At 40.7% G+C, this 24,252-nt stretch overlaps 1 protein-coding gene and 1 long non-coding RNA gene across 4 annotated transcripts in view; one reads left to right on the top strand and one right to left on the bottom strand.

The window, feature by feature from the left end:
* Positions 1-24,252, bottom strand: part of WWC1 (WW and C2 domain containing 1) — a 143,077-nt gene that overhangs the window by 67,881 nt on the left and 50,944 nt on the right. For all 3 annotated transcript variants that reach the window (XM_039486017.1, XM_039486018.1, XM_039486020.1), the window contains exon 2: positions 2,199-2,308. In XM_039486017.1, coding sequence (XP_039341951.1) covers positions 2,199-2,308 — 110 coding nt within the window. The remainder of the gene's footprint in view (positions 1-2,198; positions 2,309-24,252) is intronic.
* LOC120370812 lies at positions 12,460-19,906 on the top strand. Its single transcript, XR_005583956.1, has 3 exons — positions 12,460-12,482; positions 17,238-17,405; positions 18,270-19,906. It is a non-coding gene; the product is annotated as an uncharacterized LOC120370812 (long non-coding RNA).

Below are 24,252 nucleotides of genomic sequence, written 5' to 3'. Positions count from 1 at the left end.
CCATATAAGTACAAGATAAAATATTCAGGTCACTTTCAGAAGTGAAATGGGGCACCTGGTATTTGCATTGAATTTTATTCACTTTATATCTGAATCTTATGCAGGGCTAGGTTGGGTAACTTATTTTTAACAGAAATAAAAAGTACCTATACTTGTTTTATGTTTAATACACAAAAATATTATCATACAGTATTTACTTGCAATTTGTCTCAAGTTTATTCTCATGGAAGGCAGCAAGTAAGAAACAGGTTAAATTTTCAGCAGTTTTCTGAATTAGCATATTTGTGTATATGAGAACATGTATTTTTCCTGTGAAAATTGGGTAACACTGCAACACCTGCAAATCAGGTAATTGCAGGCATGTTGCCCACCTACAATTATCTGTATATTTTGCCCAGAAAACTAATGACAAGTTTTGCAGCCATATTTTCAGGCCAGCTAAAAATTTGGGACGCATGGTCTAAAAAAAACAGCTGAACAGTTTATCAGCTGCTTACATACATCTCAAGGCATACAAAACTAACCTGTTTTATTTCAATGAACACTAGAAATTAAATTGCCACAAAATGTTGTTTTCAAGTTCTCTGCTGAAGTCCTGGGGTGGGGGGGAAGTCCTCTCCCACCCCTCATTTACTAGCTTCAGTGCAGTTCTTTCCCTCACTATTGTCTTTTAGAACAATCTCTCTTTTGGTGTGAATCACAGAAATTTAACTATGAAAGGGTCTGGACATTGCACTGTGGTGGGTTTTTGGATGATTGATTGGAACAGTCTTCTCCAAAAAGAATCTGTCAAGTCACATCTGTTTCTTGGATGAGTTCTATCGAGTCTCTCCCTGCACTACCCTATCACCAGAGTTGGAGCTTCTCCTTAGCCCTGCCATTCACTTCAGTCGTCATTCCAATGCCAGCCACCTGGGCCCATAGAACTTGTGATCTTTTGGGAACATTAGATCATGCACAGTAGCTGAATCTCAAACGCACACTGCTGTACCCAGCATCAGAATGAGAACTATATTTTAAACAGAAAACCTGATCTGGGTATCTAGGAGCTGCTATGATACCCCTCACACGCCCCCAAATAAAAATTAAATACCCTGAAATCCTGTGTCACATCAGCAGCAGTGCACAAGGCTGTCAATAATTGCCTGTCACCATTTCCATTATAACCTTGTTACTCAAAACAAATACAGACAATAAGATGACCATACCCTATTAAGGTTGGTCTTATCTACACTCTCGTTAAAAGGGATGATTACGTGACTGGGAAAATGGCTTGCCCTCTTACCATACTCTAAATAACAATAGTGTGGAGCAAATGAAGTTTATTTCTTTGCAAGAGCTATGCCTTATAGGGGTCTGATTCTAATACGGCTCAAAAACAAACTTACACTGATATTTCATATTGGCAGCCTTTGTAATATGTATCCAGCTACTGTACTTTGAAATAAATATGCATGTTTGCACTCAATTTCTCTGAAAGCCGTCTAAGCTTTTTGTAATGCACAATACTTTGGGCCCATGGAGCAGCCTTATCAAGAAGGCATCCAATGGTTTAGCCTTAGTGCTGAGAATCAAACTGCATGAAAACTTACAAATATTAACAATCTCAAGATGGTGTACTATTTATTATATTCCAAATCTACTTTACTAAAACTTTTGCTTCTGAAGAGAGACTGAAGAGCTGTATTAAGCAAACACCTCCCCCATACACTTACAGAACTCCGAGAAGTGTTTAGAGACAATGGGTAAAATTCAGCCATGTGTGGAGGCCAGCACAAGGTCTTTGCACCATTTAAGTGCTTGAGCTGACCTTCTGCACGGGGGTGAATTTCATCCAGAGAGTGGACTGCCGTCCTCAGCACCCAGGTCCTTTAGGAACTTGGCCTTTTCATCAGCTGGGGAGTGATAAACCATTCATAGCAGATAGAGGATGCTGGACTGCAGAGGCCCAATTCTCCCCTTCACACTATGAATGCAACTCCTAAGGAGATATTTGCATCCTGCGAGAGGGAGAATCCAGCTTCTGGAGATTTAGGTCTTCTGGGTGGAGTCAAGGTGCAGGGAGTGGTCTATTTGTGGTGATCATGTTGTTTGGCCATTGGAGCTTATTTCTAATATGCTATGATAATGTGTGCATAATAAATCAGTAAATAAGTGGGCTATACACAATAATGTATTGCAGAACATATATCACTTACTGGAATTGTGGTCTACATAATAAACTCCAACTTGAGGGTCATAAGCTTCTTCCCATCCTAATGGCAATTCATCGCTAATGCAGTCAGCAAAGGTTAGTGGTTTAGTATACCTGAAATGCAAAAAAAAATAAATTTGATTTTACACACTAAATTTCCAGCTAAGTGCTTTAAAAATATATTAGCCCTTCTTGAAAAGATTCAATGGGAAAATAATGGAAGCCTACATTTTAAAGGGTTCATTTTTTTAGTGATCATCCACAAGTTGTTCTTTCTGTCTAAATTAACAGCAAGATTAATTCACTTTCTGAGAAAATTCCCAGCCCTAGTCTGGTTCAGCCAGTACTCATTCAACAGGAGAACATTAAGAACTTTGCCAGAAAGAGTTCTGCTCCCATAATTGAAAGACTGAAGACTCTCTGTGGGCGAGTCATGCATCCAAAAAAACAAAAAACAAAAAAAAAAATGTAGACAAGTAGGAGCAAGATGAGAAATGTGATTTACAAAGTGTGAATAGCTAAAGCTGCATAATCAATAGTAAGGAGGCGAGGAATGTGGGACCATTTGCCATATGACGTCAGTCATTGCATGGCAATAAATTTGGTTTTATTAATGACATTACATTAGATCAGTTTTACAAAAATGTGTAATATAACTAATTGAAAAGTGAAGTTCTTTTTATTCTTTTAAGGTGACAAATCTGAGGAACTGTCCAAGACTGAGATGTCAATAGAAATTTTGGAACAAATTGATAAATTAAACAGTAGTAAGTCAACAGGACCAGATGGTATTCACCCAAGAGTTCTGAAGAAACTCAAATATGAAACTGCAGAACTACTAACTGTGGTATGTAACCTATTGCTTAAAATTGGTCTCTGTACCAGATGACCAGAGAATAGCTAATGTAGTGCCAATTTTTAAAAAAGGCTCTAGAGGTGATACTAGCGATTACAATATCTATATATACAATATACCCACGATATGTTGTGAAAGAGTCAACATGGCTTTTGTAAAAGGAAATCATGCCTCACCAATCTATTAAACTTCTTTGAGGGTGTCAACAAGCATGTGAACAAAGATTATCCACTGGATATAGTGTACTTGGACTTTCAGAAAGCCTTTGACAAGATCCCATACCAAAGGTTCTTAAGCAAAGTAAGGAGTCATGGGATAAGAGGAAAAGTTCTCATGGATCAGTAGCTGGTTAAAATCTAACAGGAAACAAAGGACAGGAATAAATGGTCAGATTTCATAACGGAGAGAGATAAATAGCAGCGTCCCCCAAGGATACGCACTGGGGCCTGTGCTGTTCAAAATATTCATAAATGATCTGGAAAACAGGGTGAACAGTAAAGTGGCAAAATCTGCAGATGATACAAAATTATTCAAGATAGTTAAGTCCAAAGCAGACGGCAAAGAGTCACGAAGGGAACTCACTAAACTGGATGACAGGGCAACAAAATGGCAGATGAAGTTCAGTGTTAATAAATGAAAAGTAATGCATGCTGGGAAACATAATCCCAACGATATATACAAAATGAAGGGGTCTAAATTAGCTGTTATCACTCAAGAAAGAGATCTGAGAGTCAATGTTGGTAGTTCTTTGAAAACATCTGCTCAATGTGCAGCAGCAGTAAAAAAAAGAAATAATGTTAGGAACCATCAAGAACGATATAGACAATATCAATTCATGGTTCACTCACACCTTGAGTACTCTTGCCCCATCTCAAAAAAAGATACATTAGAACTGAGGTAGAGAGAAGGGCAACAAAAACGATTAGGGCTTTGAAATGGGTTCCAGATGAGGAGAGATTAAAAAAACTGGGACTGTTCAGTTTAGAAAACAGACAGTTAAGGGGGGATATGACAGAGGCCTATAAAATCATGAATGGGATGGAGATCAGGGAAGTGTTATTTATCCCTTCACATAACACAAGAACCAGGAGTCATCCAATGACGATAATAGGCAGCAGGTTTAAAGCAAACACAAGGCAGTATTTTTTCACACAATGCACAGTCAGCCTGTGGAACTCATTGGCACGGGATGTTGAGAAAGCCAAAAATATAACTGGGTTCAAAAAAGAATTAGAGAATTTAATGGAGGATAGGTCCATCCATGGTTATTAGCCTAGGTGATCTGGGAAACAACTTCCTGTGGTGGATATCTCTATCTTCCAACTGCTAAAAGCTGGGATTGGACAACAGGGGATGGATCACTCAAAATTGCCCTGTTCTCTTCATTCCCTCTGAAGCATCTGACACTGGTCACCATCAGAAGCAGGATACTGAGATAAATGGACCACTGGTCTAGTCCAGTATGGCTGTTCTAATGTACTTCAATAAGAACTATTCTGACTAGCTTTTCTAATAGAGTCTACCTGTGATCTATCCTCAAGTACAGTTATGGTCAGAAAAGCAGCTAAAAAGAGAACGCACCCAACATACCTACTCCCTGAAAACTTTTAGAGTCAGTTCTACTGATTTTAGTAACTGAAGTTATTCATATTGCATTTTACGCCTGTTGCTCTGCAGAGCTAGCAGGGAGACTGAGCTGGATTCTATTCTGACTCACACATTAACAGATATATTAACTATATTCCTATTAGACAACTTTTATTACTGGTGAGAGACACGAGCCTGGATGAACCCAGCATGGCTTTCAGATCCAAGGGCAAGTTTGCAAGGCTGGCTAGGTAGGTAATATATTTACTTGTAAACTGAGCAAATTTAATCTAGAGTCACTGAGAGACAGACAAGGAACGTCACTTCTCTCATCCTGGATATCTTTACTTTTCAGAATAGAGCAGCACTTTAGAACAAACAGACATTTTTATGTGCCTGGTAAAACCAACATTTAAAATATGTTTGACAAGGAAAAAAATACAGTTTGTCACTGTCTGGGTCTCTCAGGTTTCCAGATCCCAAACCTTGATCCCATATAAAAGCTATGTAAGACAACAAGAAGGTCTCTAAACCTAATCTCTGTTGCATTTTCGTTTAGCCTTATTAGATGTGTTCCCTTAAAGTAGTTAGTCTACTATAGCAAATTGTTAAATATGTTCCCCTAGCAAAACTCAAAATGTACAAATAGATTTCAAGTATTCATGTCAGTAAAGGATTGCTATAAATCACCAGGTAAATAGTTGTAAAATTCTATTACAAATATTTTAAAACAAAGAAATATGTCCAAATAACATCTTTATAAGATTATCAATACACTGCTACCTCGATATAATGCCACCCGATATAACACAAATTTGGATATAACGCAGTAAAGCTGTGCTCTGGGGAGAGGGGGGGCTGCGCACTCCGGTGGATCAAAGCAAATTCAATATAACATGGTTTCACTTATAACGCAGTAAGATTTTTTGGCCCCCAAGGACAGCGTTATATCGAGGTAGAGCTGTATGAGATTTTATTCTCCTTATAGCTTCAATGTTGTACCTTTGGGTCAAGGTATTTTATTTCTGAAACCTACATGTTTACCCAGAAGATGTTATGGTGTTTAGCAGTCCTTTAAAACTGGAGTACCTCACCAAGTTATAACTCCATAGTCATAGCTAGCACATCACTATAATTTCCTATCCACAAAGCGAGGGAGTATAGAAATGGCATGTTCTTTCCAAAATAAACTGGCTCCCACGTATAATTATATTCAATTGGACTTCAAAAATGTTTAGAGAAGTCATAAGACATACTATCTAATCAGATTTTTGGAAGTTAATCACTTTAGGACACATCAGCCCTCTCAGCATGGGCGGAGGAGAGAAAAAACTGGCAAAACTATGGGCCGTTGACAAAAAGCACCAAATTCGGTGGCATGGTACACCCCCCGCCCACACACACACACAGGGACTGGCCAGGGGGCCAACCACTCTGCACCATCATTTGCCCTCTCCACTGTTATGTTACCTCCACTGCAGCTCACTGTACTTGCCATCCTTCTGCAGGCTGCAGAACTTCCATTACTGTGAGGGACCTAAGCCAATGGGTCTGGAGATATGGTTCTCACAGGAAGTATGCTACTAAGGTTTGGAGGAGGTTGAAAGTCAGCATGGAAATAAGGCCTGCACATAGAGGGCCCTGGCCTCCATGGATCTTGGGTGAGATTTGGCAACAAACCCCATTACTTCTGCCCACAAGGACTGTCCACCCCCAAATGAGAGAATGTAAAGGAAGTTTCCCTGTTTCCTAGGCAGAAACAGCACATGCAGGCGAGGGCACGGCCCTCTGAAACATTTAAAACACAAAGGTTTCAGACTATCCCCATTCAGTCACTGACTTGACCCTCCAGTAGCATATTCAGAGTAAATCTAGAACTTTTTCTTTCTTTATTGGTTTCCTCAATAAACTTTGCAGCGTTTAACAAATAACCCTTTACCAACCAGCAAGATGAACCAAAATAGATCAGTTTAATAAAAAAAAAAATCAGAAATGTTTTGCTGAAATAAAACCATTTTATTCCTTTAAAATAACCTGTTTGCTGTGATGCTTCTATACAAGAGTTTTCCCATTCATTTTTATTATTTGTTTTGCTTTACAATATTACACTACTCTGCACTTCATGGCTCATTTGCTTTGTGTATGTTTTCTTTTCCCAGCATGGATCCAATCTTGCATTCCTTGGGCACCAAAAATTCAGATTAGATTCGGATATTAGATTTGAATATCAATTATTCATTAAATGAATAACGAAATTTAATAAATATATGCACTAGAGGCTTAGCTATGGGTGGGTCTGGTGGGCTGCGGCCTACATACTTAGCATCCATGCATGCCACAGCAGGAGAAGGAAGAGGAGGAGGATGGCCGGCTGGCCCTCCCAGTAGCGACAATCATCAAAAACGTAGGCCTGCTGCCTTGGGGAACCAGGCCCAGCGTGGGCAGTGCGATGGGGACAGGTTTCAGGAGCCGGGCATGCTGGAGAGCGGCATCCCCTCCCAGAGATGGGTGCATGTGCGGGGCCCCCAGGAGCCTCTGGGTAGAGCATCCATCGTCCCCCACAAGGCTGGCTGGACTAGAAGGGGAGGGCAGAGGCGGGCCCCCCGATCCTTCCTACTCTCCCTCCTCTTGCCCTATGTCATTGCCCGCCCACCCGAAGTCCAGGCCCACCCAAATGTCCCATGCTAGCTATGCCACTGATATGCACAGAAGCTCACACCAACAAACATCAGCAGATTTAAGCAAAATTCCCTAGAATTCACTCAAGGCCCAAGATTCCATATGAGCCCTGAACATTGGGCCATCTACAGTTCCTTAAAATGGGATGTTTAGTGTAGCTACAGTCATTTTACAGCTTACTTTTTTCATGTTTTTATCAAACAGCAATTGTTTTAAAGCATCATGTACACATGCCAAGTGTTATAAAAAAAAAAAGATACTAACATTTGCATTCTTCTCCACTCAACCCTAACCCTAAACCAACTAGGCCAGAGACATTTAAGAAGGCAAAAATAGGTCCTGATTAACAATTAATCAAAATCAGGTATTTAAAACCAAGTCTCTTTAAACAGGTGGAAAAAACCCCTCTGGCAATCTCTGTGTAACCCAGGGGTAGGCGACCTGTGGCACGCGAGCTGATTTTCAGTGGCACTCACACTGCCTGGGTCCTGGCCACCGGTCCGGGAAGCTCTTCATTTTAATTATATTTTAAATGAAGCTTCTTAAACGTTTTTAAAATCTTATTTACTTTACATATAACAATAGTTTAGTTATATATTATAGACTTAGAGAAAGAGACCTTCTAAAAACATTAAAATGTATTACTCGCACGCAAAACCTTAAATTAGAGTGAATAAATGAAGACTCGTCACACCACTTCTGAAAGGTTGCCGACCCCTGGTGTAACCTAAAGTGATGTCTTTCATTTTTCATTCTTACAATTGCATCTGCTTCTACTAAATTCAAAAGGTTAAAGTGAAAATGTCGTTGGCTATAAAAATCAGCAGCATTAAATACTTTGACTTCATTTCACAAAAAAAAGTCTAATTCTCTCCCTAGTGACTATGGGCCTTACATGCCCAGGGATATATGTGAGGTCAGTGTAGCCACTTCACACTAGCTATGCTATGCTGACACAGAGGGGCCACACAGGCCCCTGGAAATTCACCTGATGCAGAGCAGTTCACAGCCCAGTGCAGAGCTAGTTCCAACAGCTCTGTGCTGTCTCTGAAATCACTTTGGCCCAAGGGCCCCTGCAAGGTGAACTGGAGGGAACATGGCCACGCCCTGACAGCTACCTCTTATTATAAACACAACACAGGTTATTATTGTAGGAAGTCCAAATCAGAGAAGCCCCAGAGCTGCCCTAGCTTTGCCTTGGCCCTCAGCAGCAGACAATACTGAGAGGTCCAACCAGCGTTCCTTCTCTCCCAACACAGGGATTAATCTGGCCCCAAAGACTCAGTCTTGCAGCCCCCACTAGGGCAAAACTCCTATTGAAGACAAAGATGCTGTTAATCAAAATACAGACTTCTAATAATGAAAGGTTTCTCTGAACAGGATTAATACAGCATAATATGATGAAAGGTTATAGCAATGTGACAATGGAGATGTTCATATACTACCCTGTGAACCCCACTTTAGATATACAAAAGCATTTGTCAGGATCCTCCAGTTCCAGTCCTCAATATGAACATCACATTTTACTTAAACATTTATGGCTGCCAAATTAACCCAGGAAAAATCATCTCAACAGAAGCTAGTACTCTCTCTTCTCAAATAGCACCCTGTAAAATAATTGTGACAGTATTTAATATACCTGTCACCTTTTAGAAAGATTTATAATCATGGGAAAAAAGCAGAGGCTACTCCCCACCCTCACCCTCTTCTTGGCTCAGCATCCCCCCTTCACTCACTGCCCCACCTGTGCAGAACACGTATGAAGAATTTCCTGTGAAAGAAGAAGTCAGCATAGTCTGTTGGCTCTTCTCTGTTCTCATAAGTTTAGGACTCTTTAAACTCCCTCCAATCCCTTGGTCCACAATCCAGAGATGAGCAAGAGGGCAGTATAGGATCCTAAAAGTCACATTTTAAAACATAAGCTACAAGCTTAATTATTCTTCTCATTCAAGCTTAAACAAGAAATTGAGTTGGCCTTTCCTTATTGCCTTGGGTAATTCACATGCATGTTTGCCATAATTCAGATTGCACAACAAGTCTCAGAATGGCACTCCTTTACCTCCAGGCTCTGAGAGAGTATTCACACTGTTACTAAGCAGACACAGTTCCCCTTTTAAATAGTGACAATCCAGGTAGGTAGTCCTTAAAAAGAATGATGCCCTAGGAGGTTGCACTCCTATTCTGTTCTATCAAGAATTAAAAAGTTCCCCTGGATTTACTTATGGCTGAAATAATAAGTTTGAAAGGTGACCCATTTCCTAAATTGTTCACCGTGTGCTTATTTTCTGGTAATTTACCCCATAATGGCTGAATATGAAAGCCTCTAGGACATGGGCTCCCATCTCCATACAGGTTTGGGAAACATGGAAGAATGACATTACTGGATGCTTTATTAGGACCATTGTGTATTATTATATTTCTTCGTTCCTCCTGGGTGGGTGGTTTTTCTCTGCTCAATCCAAACCAATGCAAAAGAGGCTTTTTCACCACTGGAATTCAATTCATTCTGGATGATAAGCAGAACACTTACTTAGTGACAATTCAGAACCTGGAGGAAGTCAAATCATTCTATCAATAAACCTCAATTATCTGTGAAAACTATGTTTAGCACTCAAAAAACAAACAAACAAAGGAAAAACAGTCACTCACTACTATTAGAAGGCTCACAGCAACCTCAAAATAGTCTTTCCAGTGGTTTACTTGATTAGTAATACAGGCTTAATATAACAAATAGGTTTTAAAGCAATGATTATTTAGCAACTTCTTTATATCATGCAGATCAAGTTCAGATTGGATATGACGCTTTGGGTCAATCTATTTTTTAAAACAGGGGTAAGCTACAGTTCATATCTTTCCCAGAGACCAGGATGTTTGGACTGGGGGTTTTGTTCAGGTCTGAGTCTAACAAACAGGTGGGGTCCTGCAGGGATCTGTTCTGGGTCCGGTTCTGTTCAATATTTTCATCAATGATTTAGATAATGACAGAGAGTACACTCATAAAGTTTTTGGACAATACCATGCTGGGAAGAATTGCAAATGCTTTGGAGGATAGGATAAAATTCAAAAATGTCCTGGACAAACTGGAGAAATGGCCTGAAGTAAACAGGATGAAATTCAATAAGCACAATTACAAAGAAGAAGAAACAACTGGTTGCATGCATATAAAATGGAAAATGACTGCCTAGGAAGGAGTACTGTGGAAAGGAATCTAGGGATCGTGGTGGATCACAAGCTAAATATGAGTCAACAGTGTAACACTGTTGCAAAAAAACCAAACATCGTTCTGGGATGTATTAGCAGGAGTGTTGTAAGCAAGACATGAAAAGTAATTCTTCCGCTCTACTCCATGCTGACTAGGCCTCAGTTGGAATATTGTTTCCAGTTCTGGGCACCACATTTCAGGAAAGATGTGGACAAATTGGAGAAAGTCCAGAGAAGAGCAAAAAAAAATGATTAAAGGTCTAGAAAACATGATCTATGAGAGAAGATTGAAAAAAAAAACTGGGTTGTTTAGTCTGGAGAAGACAGAGTTTTCAAGTACATAAAAGGTTGTTACAAGGAGGAGGGAGAAAAATTGTTCTCAATCTGAGGATAGGTCAATAAGCAATGGGCTTAAATTGTAGCAAGGGAGGTTTACGTTGGACATTAGGAAAAACTTCCTAACTGTTGGATAGTTAAACATTGGAATAAATTGCCTATGGAGGTTGTGGAATCTCCATCACTGGAGATTTTTAAGAGCAGGTTAGACACTTGTCAGGGATGGTATAGAGATAATTCTTGGTCCTGCCATGAGTGCAGAGGACTGGACAAGATGACTTATACAGACATTTGAAAATAGGTGTAAATAGATGTTTGAGATGAGACAATATAACTGATAGCAAAATATCATATCTACAATGGCAGGAAGTCCAGTATGAAGAAGCTACAATACATTCCTGTTTTTATATTAAAGATAGTGGATGTGATTCATGCCTTGACTTCTGCCCTGGGAACCCAGGCTCAAGTCCTCCAGATGTGGAAAATCCATTTGCAGCAGTACAAGCCATTTACAACTCCAGGTCTGCTTGGAGATCTGGAGATGGCCAGCACAATCCACAAAGTATGCAGGGTTAGAGAATCTGCAAGATGCATGGATTCAGGTAGCATCCACTTACAAGGATCTTATGTATATGTGATAGGGTGACCAGATAGCAAGTGTGAAAAATCATGACAGCGGGTAGGAGGTAATAGGAGCCTATATAAGAAAAAGACCCAAAACCCAGGACTGTCCCTATAAAATCGGGACATCTGGTCACCCTAGTATGTGACCAGAGAGTTTGAAGCTACTGTCCCTAGGCGAGGTGTAAAGGTACCAACTGGCCCCTCCCACACTGTATCCTTGTTTTAGTGCAGATGCCCCCAAGGGAGGGGATGCAAGTTGCATCCTGTTCATCTGAGAGGTGTATCAAGATAAGGACATATTTCTTATACTGAAGAGCATTATTATAGATTCAGACACAAGTACAGATACCTCATTAAGATGGTGAAGAAAGTGGTTAGTTTAAAGCTGACAAAATAAACCTAGTTTTGTTTCAGGTACTACATCTGCCTGCTATTACTCCCCCTGCATATTTGTGACTTTAATGAGACTTGGGAGTTTCCTAATTTTCATCCATTTTTTCTCTCCCCTGTTACTTTTTGAAATGCACAGAGGGGTTGGGTGAGGGGCATTATCTATCTAGTGGAAACCGAACTTGACAGTATTTTGTATAGCCAGATTCATGAAATAAATGAAATGTAAAAAAGGAAGGGGGGAAAAATGTTCTCTCTTCCTTCAGATATAGGGATATTTTGTCACTATAGCGTGATAAGCAAGCTTTCAGACAAGTGTAGTTTTAAGTTGATGGTGTCTCCCTCCTTAAGCACAGTCATTACGCAATAGGAATTTTATGAGGCATTTAAAAGGTGAGGCTCTTTTCAGTTATCGACATGTCATTTTTGCACAATACTTGGACAGCTCCTGTCAAGGTACAACTGACAGGAGCTGAAGCGCTCAGAATCAGAGTCAACCTTGTTTGTCCTTCTGTCTCATTATGTGAAACATCCCTGTGGTAACCATTCCTGAAGATTCCATTCCTTCTCACCGTACACACACACATTCTTAAAGGACTGTACCAACTGACTCATGTAAGTGTTATTCCACTTGGAGGGTGGGCTCTAACTACATGTGACTTTCCCATGTGTCCATCTACCTTTCATACTGTTAGTGCACATATTACTAAAAGTTTCTCTCTAAAGAAATTCCAGCCGCAAAACAAATTAAGGTTTTTAAGCCAGGCTTCAGGCTTCCAAGCATAGACCCAGAATCATCTGAGGAAGTTAGTAACACTTAGATTTTTGTGTGTAGCAAAATAGTATTTCTATTACAGGCCCAATTCTATCTGTGGGAGATAGCACTACAAGATTAGGTCCTTACTCCAGGCAGCGTCTGCATGACTAATGAAGTTGCACTCATGAGGTTCCCCCTGTTCTGTGATTAAGACTGAACGAGCATGCTGCCATGCATTCATGGATGCTCCTTTGAGACAGACCTCAAACATCTCATCCTCTACTCCTCAGACCCTCCTTTAGTTTCCCTGTGCCCCTACAAGTACACAGACAGATATTATGCTCATTCTATACACTGCGCATAAACCAGCACCCTCAAAAATGAGCTACCTTCTGTGAGATTGTATGTGGCTAGAAGGAAGGGGCACTACTCAGGCAGCAAACAGTTCACAGTTTCTTCCAGACTTACAGTGAAGGGTTTGCTTACTGGTGAAATAGCTGTATAAACTGGGGAAGCTGAGCAAGTCTTGTTTTCTCCTGTCCAGCTTACTGATACATTAGGATGCCTTCTCAGATTGTCAGTTACCTAAGGGTCAATCACATAGATCCAAGTAAAGGAAGTGTTCCTAACATATCCCACTATGACATGGCATATGTATAGCATTTCTCATCATGAAAGAGCTGAATAAGCACCAATTTAATAGAACACAGTACCACTGTGAGATGGGAAACTGAGACAGAGGCTAATATCAGGTTTTACTATGGATCCAATTCATTCCAGCACCAGGACAGCAGAAAGCAGTGTGTGCCTCCTCTGTACATGGGCTGGCATGGTCCCAGTGTGGGACCTATCGGCCTCACAACAGCCATGAAATAGTCAAAGCATAAAAATACTCAATTCACGCCTCTTCCACATCCCAGGAACACTTGCCACACCAGAAACATGCAGATGCAGGGTAGCCAGCTGTTCCCCAGACAACAAGGTCCAGCCTGAAGAGCAGTGAAGGATCAGCCACTGGGCCAACAGGGCCCATGCCCAAAAAATACCTACACCCTGACCCGCTCTGCGGGCCTGCCCAGCGCTCCTGCCAGGGTCAGGGTGTGAGGTCTTGTCTTGCCCTGTTCCACCCATCCGCCTGGTGCTCCTGCTGGGGAGCGTGGGAAGCCCCCATGCCCTGACTCTACTCTCCAGAAGGAGTGCCAGGCAGAGGGGCAGGGTGGGGCCCCCACTTGCTCTGGCCCAGGGCCCCACAAACCCCTAATCTGCCTCTGCTCAAGACATGCCTTACCAAAGTTGCGCTACCAACTTTGTCCTAGAGTAACCAGTGTAAATTGCCCAGGGAGCACTGGTGAATCAGTCCCTGTGTATTCACTCTGGGAGACTAACTTTGGTGTCTTAAGATCTGCAGGCCAAGCTATGCCCTGGGTTACACTCATACAGCCCTACTGTCACCACACTATTGGTTCAGTGATACCTCTGCAACTCCACTAGCCTTCAGTGTGTGAGAGTAAGTGTAACCAACTGGAACTTGATGAACAATCCTTATTGATGCATAAAGAAAGAGAATCCTGCTCACTCTTAGCTATGTTGGCTCTACAAAGATAATAGATGTAAAAAGAATTTTACTGGTGGCAATTTATGAAAAAGTAAATGACTGAACTGACTCAGATTTTAAGTTGAATTAAAAAGGAAAAGGGTATTTACTGAAACTGATCAGATGTGATAAGGAAGATGCTGAAGGTTTGCCTAGATGAGGAAGGGACTTTGAGGTTAGGGGTTCATTGACCCTGACCTCTCTCCTCCTAGTTTCGAGAAAGCTTCAGTGACTCACCCTGCAAGGTGCTGAGCATCCTCAACTCCCCTATAATCCATGGAAGTAGCATCTCCTGGGTGGTGCTTAGATAAGACCCTAACAGAAGTGAACATGGAACCCCATTATGCCATTTTATAATCACTTCTTAGAGAAGAACCACAATGTATAGGATGTGTCCAAAGTCACATCTCAACCAGATGTTTTATATGTAATCTTAACAAATTTAAACTCTAGAGATCCCACGCTCCAGTCCTGCGCTCAGACAGCGCATAACGCACTTTTTAAAATGAAAGTTTCTCAGTTAAGAAAGTTGTACATTTGAAAGAGCTTGTATTCAGAGACTGATCTGGCTGGAGAGAAGCACATTTTGCCATGATTTAATCCTCAGATTCCTACTCACTTGAAAGAAATTTCATTTTTAGTAAGGTTCATGCTACAGAATAATGCTGTTCCTATGCAAGAGACAGTTAAGACTAAAGGTATCATTAAAACAGATGGGTAAAGTGTAGCCATCAAATGTAGTTCAATAAAAATATCTGGCATTCCAAAAGAAGGCCCAGTCCTGCTAGCTATTCCATGTGGGTGACCCCTGGAGGTTGGCTTTAATGAGACTAGATCATATTGCATCATCGGGGGAGAGATTATCTAAAAGCACCCAAATGATGTAGGAGCAGGTCTCATTGAATTTCATGTCTTAACTTTGAAGTCAATGGCACTTGGGATCCAAAGTCAATTGAGTACTTTTGAAAATTAATGACAAGGCTCCAATTGATTTCAATGGGGGCAGGATTTCACCCCAGGTATGTATGGCCCAAATCTGCAGTGAGCCAAGCACCCTCCTCGCACACTGAAGTCAGGCTTTGAGGGCACTCATCCACTAAGGGTATGTCTACACTACGAAATTAGGTCGATTTAATAGAAGTCGTTTTTTTAGAAATCGATTTGATACAGTTGATAGTGTGTGTCCCCACTAAGCATATTAAGTCAGCAGAGTGCGTCCACAGTATCGAGGCTAGCGTCAACTTTCGGAGCATTGCACTGTGGTAGCTATCCCACAGTTCCCGCAGTCTCCGCCGCCCATTGGAATGCTGGGTTGAGCTCCCAATGCCTGATGGGGCAAAAACATTGTCACATGTGGTTCTAGATACATGTCATCAGGCCCCCCTCCCTCCCCCTGTGAAAGCAATGGCAAAAAATCGTTTCTCGCCTTTTTTCCTGGGTTACCCATGCAGGCGACATACCTTGACAAGCATGGAGCCCGCACATCTCACTGTCACCGTATGTCTCCTGGGTGCTGCTGGCAGACGCGGTACTGCAGTGCTACACAGCAGCATCCCCTTGCCTTGCCTTGCGGTTGGCAGACGGTGCAATACGACTGCTAGCCATCGTCATCGTCCCATGGGTGCACCTGGCCGGCCTCGGTTAGGTCGGTCAGGGGCATCTGGACAAAAATGGAAATTGCTCCAGGTCATTCTCTTCTTTAAGTTTCATCTAATGGAGATTCAGTCCTGCCTGGAATATCACGCCAGCTGGAGGCTTCTGCCTCAGGCTGCTCTCCCAGTCAGCAGCATCGCGCGGTTGCACCTACCCCGCCTACCCCTTGCTCCCATGGCTCATGAAGCCGGGACAGTAGTAAGGAGCAGTTCAACTATAGGCTGAGCAAGTGCATAATGGTGGTAGAATGTCCCTTTGGATGTTTAAAACCTTGCTGGCACAGTTTACTGACTCAGTTAGACCTCAGTGAAACCAATATTCCCATTGTTATTACTGCTTGCTGTGTGCTCCACAATATCTGTGAGAGTAAGACATTTGTGGCAGGGTGGGTGGTTGAGGCTGCTAAATTCGACCTAAACTCGTAGTGTAGACCAGGACTAAGGGTTGGGTCCTAAGGCAGGTTTAAAAGGATACTTTCAACTAAAGAGGTGCATGTTTTAAACCCACATTTGTTACCATCACCTAGGAATTCTCAAATGGGAAGGTGTTTTGTTTGTTTAAGTCTCCTTTGTCACTGTTATACCCTTTTGTGTGTGTTTCTTACACAGGAAAATGGAAATCTATGAAGGTGGTTGCACTTCTGTTTATAGTCCTGTTCACATTCAGGTCCTTAGTACTACAGAGTTTGGCTTTTCAACAGCAAGGGAATGATTCTCTTTAAAAAAATTCTTGTCATAAAAGTGTGTTTTTAAATTGAGTAACTTCTACTGATTTTAGGGTTATTAAAAATCTTGTGCTCACAAAATATATTTTTGGGCTCGCTTTAGAGAGGAGTGTTCTTTTTAGAGAAACAAAAACAATTAAATTACTCAGGTGTTTCAACTGTTTTTGTACCATTTGTCCCAATACCAAATAACTGGAAATGGTAGTCAGCCAGAGTCAAATGACAAGCCAAAGCACTGAGTACATGTGATAAATCACATACATATTTTTATTTATGTGATTTATCATTGCAGAGCACTAGTAATGAAAACAACCAAAAGTCAGTCAACCGCAACAAAAATTTAGACATTACTTTTATCACTCTCTTTTGCTACCTTGCTGGCCTCATCTTCATAATGAAAGCACCACTACAAATAGAACGTCTATCTTTGATTAAGGGAGCATAGCAGAATTTCACTACATCACTAATAACGAATGTACCATTCTAGTTTTCTACGGCGAGTTCTCAGAAAAGCCTATCTGCAAAGATTTTTTTTTCTGTTTACAAAAAAGGACTAATTTTGTTTTTAAGAAGAACTAAACTGATTCACTGGAAAGATTAAAGACTCTACTCTGATTGTTTTTATTTGTTATTTTTCTTGAGGGTGCTGAGGATACTCTTCCAGCAGGCCAGAGATATCCCATGAGAAGATTGAAATGCCTTGTGACCTTGGAGAGACAAAATGGATGCAGTAATATCTTTTATTGGACCAACTTCTGTTGATGAGCGAGACAAGCTTTTGAGAGACACCCTTCTTCAGGTCTGGGAAAGGTACTCCCAGTCTCACAGCAAAATGCAAGGTGGAACAGATGGTTTAGCATTAGTTAGTAGATATTTTAAGAGACCATTCAATGCAAAGTGGCATGTTAACACCTCTGCAGTCATAGAGAAAAAAAGAGAGGGTTAGTGGGTTACAACGTGTTATAAGAAGCCATAAATCCAGTAAAAAATAACAGAAGTACTTGTGGCACCTGACAGACTAACAAATAAATTTGTGTGTAAGTTTTCGTGGGCTACAGCCCACTTCATCGGACGCATAGAATGGAACATATAGTGAGGAGATATATATATATACACACATACAGAGAACATAAATCCAGTGTCATAAATTAAATGACCTTGGACTCAGAGGTGGGAGATATTTAGAAACAGGGAGAGCATAGGCACAGCATAATAGCATTGTGGGTTTGAAAATACCAGGAGATGGGCAATCAGCTGAGAAATCGGACAGCACAGCACTACTCACATTCTGCATGGAAGATTCACCTTTACCAAATCCTCTGTAGAGCACCTCGTGGGGGCCTCTTGGAAATCCTTTTGCATTTGAATTACCTAAGGTCACATGAGATGTTTATAGGTGGGAATTAAACCCAGATCTCATAAGTCTCAGTCCAGTGCCTTACATGGCCATTCCTTCCTTTCCCAGTGATGGCACAATAGTTTTGAAAACCAGAGGAATGAGATAGTAAGCCCCCCCTGCTTAGGCTACAGGTGCTACTCAGATCTGGGGCCTACTTGTTCTCACCCCCTAGGACAGGGGGAGGAAGCAGCAGAACAGTAGTGGGAGAGTCTGACAGGAGCTAGTCAGGAGGGGGAGTCAGAAAGGAATCACCTCAACCTTTCCTTCTCTTGCAGCTGTTCATGAAGATACACTGAGCTGTTTAGCCAACAATGCTGCAAGTAACATGGCAAGGGAACATCACCTCTTCCTAACTAATCAGCTCCAAATACGTATTTGAAAACGTAACTCATCAGGAGTCAAATATCAGAAAGACAGCCAAAAACTTATTAGAGAATGAATTTCAGTACTGCTCTAAGTCTACTTTAACCAAGTCAGATACATGAAGACTTCCATTCCATGCTTAAGAAAAAGGCATACACAGAAAGATGTGCTAGAGATCTTAGGCTTTTTTAATAGTGTCCATTGGTGTAGTATTCAAACAGTTCACAGGTTAATTACATCTATATGGAAAGGTCCATAGTAGACATCATGGAGTCTTCTACTCTTTTCTCTTTAGGAGATATACTTATATACACACCTATGCATGTATTTTGTAATACACAAATACAGTTTTATACACAATAGATTAACTCTCTGTAATCCAGACAGTTTTGGAAGTTGACAGATAACTGCAAGAATCTCTCGGCTTTGTTCTGGCAGTTGAGATAAAAGAAATATGGAACAATAGCCAACATCTGATTGACATATGATCAGGTTGTGCACACCTCCAAATGATCTGTCATGCCCAGCACCATTTGGTGAGCTTGCCCATTAATGTTTTCACAACAGAAATCTAGCACAGCACAGATCTAGCTCATACAGCACTCGTACACTGCTATTCCAGACTCATCCCCAGGGGTATGGCCCTAAAGTGACATAGCCATGATTTCTGGCTGCAATTCTGGCCCCCAAGTTGTTAGTTAGCGGTACTTGGGGGCAGAAGAAGGGGGCAGGGATCTCAAATTAAGGATAGGAGGTTTGGGATCAGTCCTAGGCACCCATTAACTGAGTAATGAATGATTTATACGGAATTTATAAAGTTTATAAGAAGTTTAAGACGATAAACCTATTTATATTTTATTGGACACAAAAGCACAGGAATATTTTCCCTCATTTTCTGGATTAACCTGCTCCATTGCCTTTCTCTACTACTATCAACCATTAACTCTGGTCATCACCTACATTTGTCATTGATCAAGAAGCACTTCCAGTAACCCAGAGGGCACAAGTAACCTCAGCCAGACAGTGCCTGACAAGAATGATGTTCCTGTTAATTATAGCATAACTCAGTGCTTCTAGACCACTAGAAGTCATTCACAAGCATCTGCTGAGAAATCACCTATGTTCATCTCTTCTCTAGCTGCCTTACCTCTGCTTGAGAGAGAAAAGACATTAGTGTAATAAGAACAGGAGTACTAGTGTAATAGTTTCAGTTGGAGTTTCAAGACTAATTTTCTTGGCACACAGGGTATGTGTGTCATTCGTTTCACTGCTTTCCTTTCTCCTTCCTTAAATTTCCTCTATAATCAGCCCCAACTTTGATGCAATTGCCTTCAATTGATACAGTTCATACCCTAAGTGGAACTGATCAATTAAATATTTTGGAAGCTGATGTTAGTAAGCTTTTAGGTGGCCCAGAATTACTTGTTCTGAAAAGCTTCTATCTTTTAGCACGTCTCACTTGGTAACCATGCTATTGAATTGTGCATAGTGAGCACAGGATATAATATGCTGTTGCAGAGATGAATTTTGTTAGCATATGAAAAAGGCTCCTGCATTGTAAGATAATACACTTATATGAAGTAGCTAATTTAGGATTTTAGATTAGTAAAAAAAAAAAATCAAAGAAAACAAAATTTAAGTTAGTGCTATTCCTCATGTACTAGTGCAGGAACTAGAAAGTTAAGAATTAAACATCTCCTTAATTTGTGAAAGATTTTATGGCTCCATATAATTCTTGAATATTTATGCATCAAAATTTTTTATAAGTAAGTTACCCAATGCAGAGGGGCATACAGACAGTTTCCTTGATTCAATATTGCAAGTTATGTTGATTTTTAATGTTTCAGTGCTTTTTCTGTATTTTTCTATTTATCAAGGCAGCTAAAGTCAGTGGGTTCATTTTTATTAATTCAGACATTATATAAACTGGTGTACAATCTTGTGTAAACACTATTAGATCAGAGAGCCCTTCATTTCAAATTAAGAAAGTCTTTATATATTCCATCCAGCTTCTCGGTTGTCAATCAAAAACCTCGTTATATATACACATCTGAAGGTAAATACATGTATAACAAGACTTTTGATTGACAGGCAGTTTGTTACACATGGCTGTAACATCACATCCATATACAATAAGGTTTTTGACTGAAGCTACAGAATAATGGGAATTGTACCTCTATATCTCAGAATAGTTTGCTAATAATACACTCATAATGTATCAATTTGGCACTTATAATAAAAGCTCATTTACATTTTAAGATACAAAGTCATCTTTATAACCTTTTGGTTTCAGTATATCTTGCTGGTGCCTAAGAGTCATACCCAAAGCCACACATACTGCTTGCTGTGATGTGTCTATGTACTGCACAGTCTGTGTAGCTCTCCAGTGCCAAGAATCCCTCAGATAACAACGGAACTTCAAATTTCTACATTTCACTTAAATCCTCTTTGACCCCCATGCCACGTGGCTCCTCTTATACCTTCAAAGAAATAAAGGGAGGGTTTATATTTGTAATCTTATTTAATGAATTCAGAATTGTTTTCTGAGTAGATCACATGAACTCACATAAAACCTTTTACGATACTGGCTATCTATAAGTGGCAGACCTCCAGACTAGGGTATTTCCTACAGTTCACTGGACTGATAGTTACAGCCTACTGAATAATTGACAAATAGAACCCTTGGATCACTGAGGCACATTGTGTCAGATTCTACTTAAGACTGTGGCATTAGCACTAGAAGTTAATTGCTTAAACAACTTTGCCCTTTTTTTTTATTATTTTTATTTCCTCCTCCACCAGATGAGTTTCTTACAAAGCCTGTAGGTTTCATGGGCAACAATTCAAACGCGACTATGTCATGCATGCAAGGTGAAATGTCTGCAAGTCCTTGCACCACTTTTCTTGCAAAACTGGAAGATTTTTTTTTTAAACCCTAGGTTTGTAGGAGAAAAGAGGAGCGAGAGTTTGGTTTTGTTTTTTTGCGGGTGAAGCAGAGAAATAAATGTCAACTTATAGCCTCACATTTCTACCAGGTCTTGTTCCTGTCAAATAACAAAATCCACAACTCAATTTGTGTAATCTCATAAGATTTATTATCTACTGGTTTGAGTAGGAGACCCACTGAGTTCTAGCTTTGCCAGTGAACTAGCTATACGATAACCTTGGGCAGGTTACTTAGTCTCCGTTCCTTAGTCCGCCAATCTATAAAGTGAGCATAACAACTGCTATTCATCACATGGATGGTAGGAGGCACACTATTTGTAAAGAGCCTTGACAATGTCTGATGAAAGGCAATATTAAAGTACAAATAATTATTTTACATGTCTCAATCCTTCTAAAACAAATAAAAGTAATGCTGCTGCTTAGATTCACGGTGACAGTTTGGTCTAGACTGTATAGCACAGTTATCTCAGCAAGTAGTTTGCTAAGACTATAGAAATCCTCTCTTTACAAGAGCAATTGTGAGGTTTATGCACCTACATATTTATTATTCAGTTTTCTGCTCCAATCCTCAAGAACATCAGAGCAGTTAGTCACTATAGTCACTTGATTTTCCTTACGAGTGCCTTCTCAGAGTGGATAGAATTACCTCTGGAGGCAGGAGGGGTGGCAGCAAAGAGGCTCTTTTTGATGGTATCCCTGCCAGGTCTTTCTTCACGCAGTCACCATGAACCTAAGACTACTAAACACTCCCTTGGATTCCAACTCCAACAGTTTAGGGAAGAGGTGATGAGAACAGAGTGCAAGACCCATGATCAGTATCCACAGAAGTGAAGCAACAGCCATGCATGTGGCCAAATTGTGCCCTTAGTTACACCAACCTCAGCAGGATTGCAAGACCTTGCTATGATCTTTTGCTAAAACGTTAGCATAAGAATTGCCCAATCCCATGTGTTTCAGGTGGCTGAGATAAGGTAAGAGTTCTTTAAAATCTTTCTAGACTGGAGTTCATATTTCAATAGCCACACTACAGTGCAGTAATCTGCAGCATCAGTAATTAAGAGGGACATCCTTCTGATAAACTCTGAAACTGGAGACCCTAAGAACCATTTCCAGTAGCTGTCCAGGTGCAAGTAAAGCTGCCTTTGCACTTTATGAAGAGACTATGGGTATGTCTACCTAGCAAAGAAAAATCCACGGCTGGCCCATGCCAGCGGACTCAGGCTTGCAGGGCTGTTTCATCGCTGTGTAGACTTCTGGACTTGAGCTGGAGCCAAGGCTCTGGGACCCTGCAAGCTGGGAGGATCCCAGAGCTCAGACTCCAGCCCAAGCCTGGAAGTCTACACAGCAATCAAACGACCCCACAGCTTGAGCTCCATGAGCCCAAGTCAGCAGGCATGGGTCAGCTGCGGGTGTCTAGTTTCTGCATAGACGTAGCAACTTCAAAAGTATTCCATACTAGAAATTACATCCGAATAATTTGATTTTTATTAAACTAAATAATGTATATTAATTTTTTTTGATGGTGTGATGCAACAGAGTTGTCCGATGGGGTTTAACCTTCTAATCCAGTCTGTGCATGCATTGCAAGTTTGCAGCCTCTTTACTTATTCCAATCACAACTTTTACCCAAACTATTTCATAAAAAGGTGTAACACTTGGGAATGTTCTTATAAGATATGAACACTAGCAACAGCACTGTGAAATGTTAAAAATCCCTAAAATAGATAAATGCTTACAGACACAAACGGTGAGTCAGAAAGTTCTTTCCAGGCAAGCAGGGAGAAATTCTATAGGAAGAAAGGACTTAAACTACATGAAATTTACATTTCCTTATCTACACACTGGGGAATTTTACAGTCAAGTTCTCAGTGGTTTTGCTTAGTGAAAAATGCTACACACAGCTTATCATAGAACCATATAGGAAACTGAATGAGAGATCAAAAGGTAAAAGATTTCAAAGACTTTAACTTGGACTTTGTTCTAAGCCTTGAGTACAGCCACTCCTGCTTCACATTCTTCCTGAATTTCTGGCTCCCTTAACACAGAACTTTGATGCTTGTGAATTTGTATGACATTACAGGCCTGACCCTGGTGTCACTAAGATGATGGACCCGGGGAGCAGGATCATTCCCTTTATCTACTTTAAGGCTGAAGTCACAGCTCTGGCTAATGCTGCAGCTCATTTTAAAACTTCTGTTTGAGTGAAACAAATCTAAGAATTATGGCCTGTAGTCATGAACTGAGCATACATCAAAACCAGAATAAAAAGGTCATTACAAGTGATGCAAAGGAACACAGACAGCAGTATTCCTCAGGACTGGTTTCCTTAATTACCACTGATGTTAACACTACCCATTCCCCAGCTTCCTGAATACTGCAGAAAGGAGAGTTTCCCCCTCCTGCAGCTTCCCTTCTTTGGGCCCTCCTCTAGGGTGAGTAGTTCCAATGTCTTCCTCAACAGCTGTTCATATATTTCCCAAAAGGAGTAGCAGAATGAAACTGACTTGATTCCTGACAGTTCCACTGGTTCCCCAAGGGTTCCCAGTAGCAGGAAAGAAATTAACTATTCTCAAATTTCACTGTGTAGCTCCTTGGCAACGCTATGAGCAGCAAATGGGCTGGAGCCATCTTTGCACAGACTGAAGAAGAGACCACAACTTGTGGGAGGTTCCTTTTACAACTAAAAAGGCTAAATGAACTTAATGTCTTCATAATTTTCTAATCCCTCATCTCATCATCCCTCTATTACACAAAACTCACTGTCCTGAATAGCGGAGCCAGAATCTATACAGAATCAATGTAATAGAGGGAGATGGTCTCAAGTCACAACATAGACATAAACTCACATTTTAGGGTTATCAATAATAAGATGATGGAATAGATAGTTTTAGGAACCCCACACTTGTTTTACAGTGATCATAATTCAGTGCCTTCCATTCTAGCTGGTAG

Source organism: Mauremys reevesii, linkage group 8, assembly GCF_016161935.1.
Source record: "Mauremys reevesii isolate NIE-2019 linkage group 8, ASM1616193v1, whole genome shotgun sequence".
Lineage (NCBI taxonomy): Eukaryota > Metazoa > Chordata > Testudines > Geoemydidae > Mauremys > Mauremys reevesii.
This window is presented reverse-complemented; position numbering and strand designations above follow the sequence as displayed.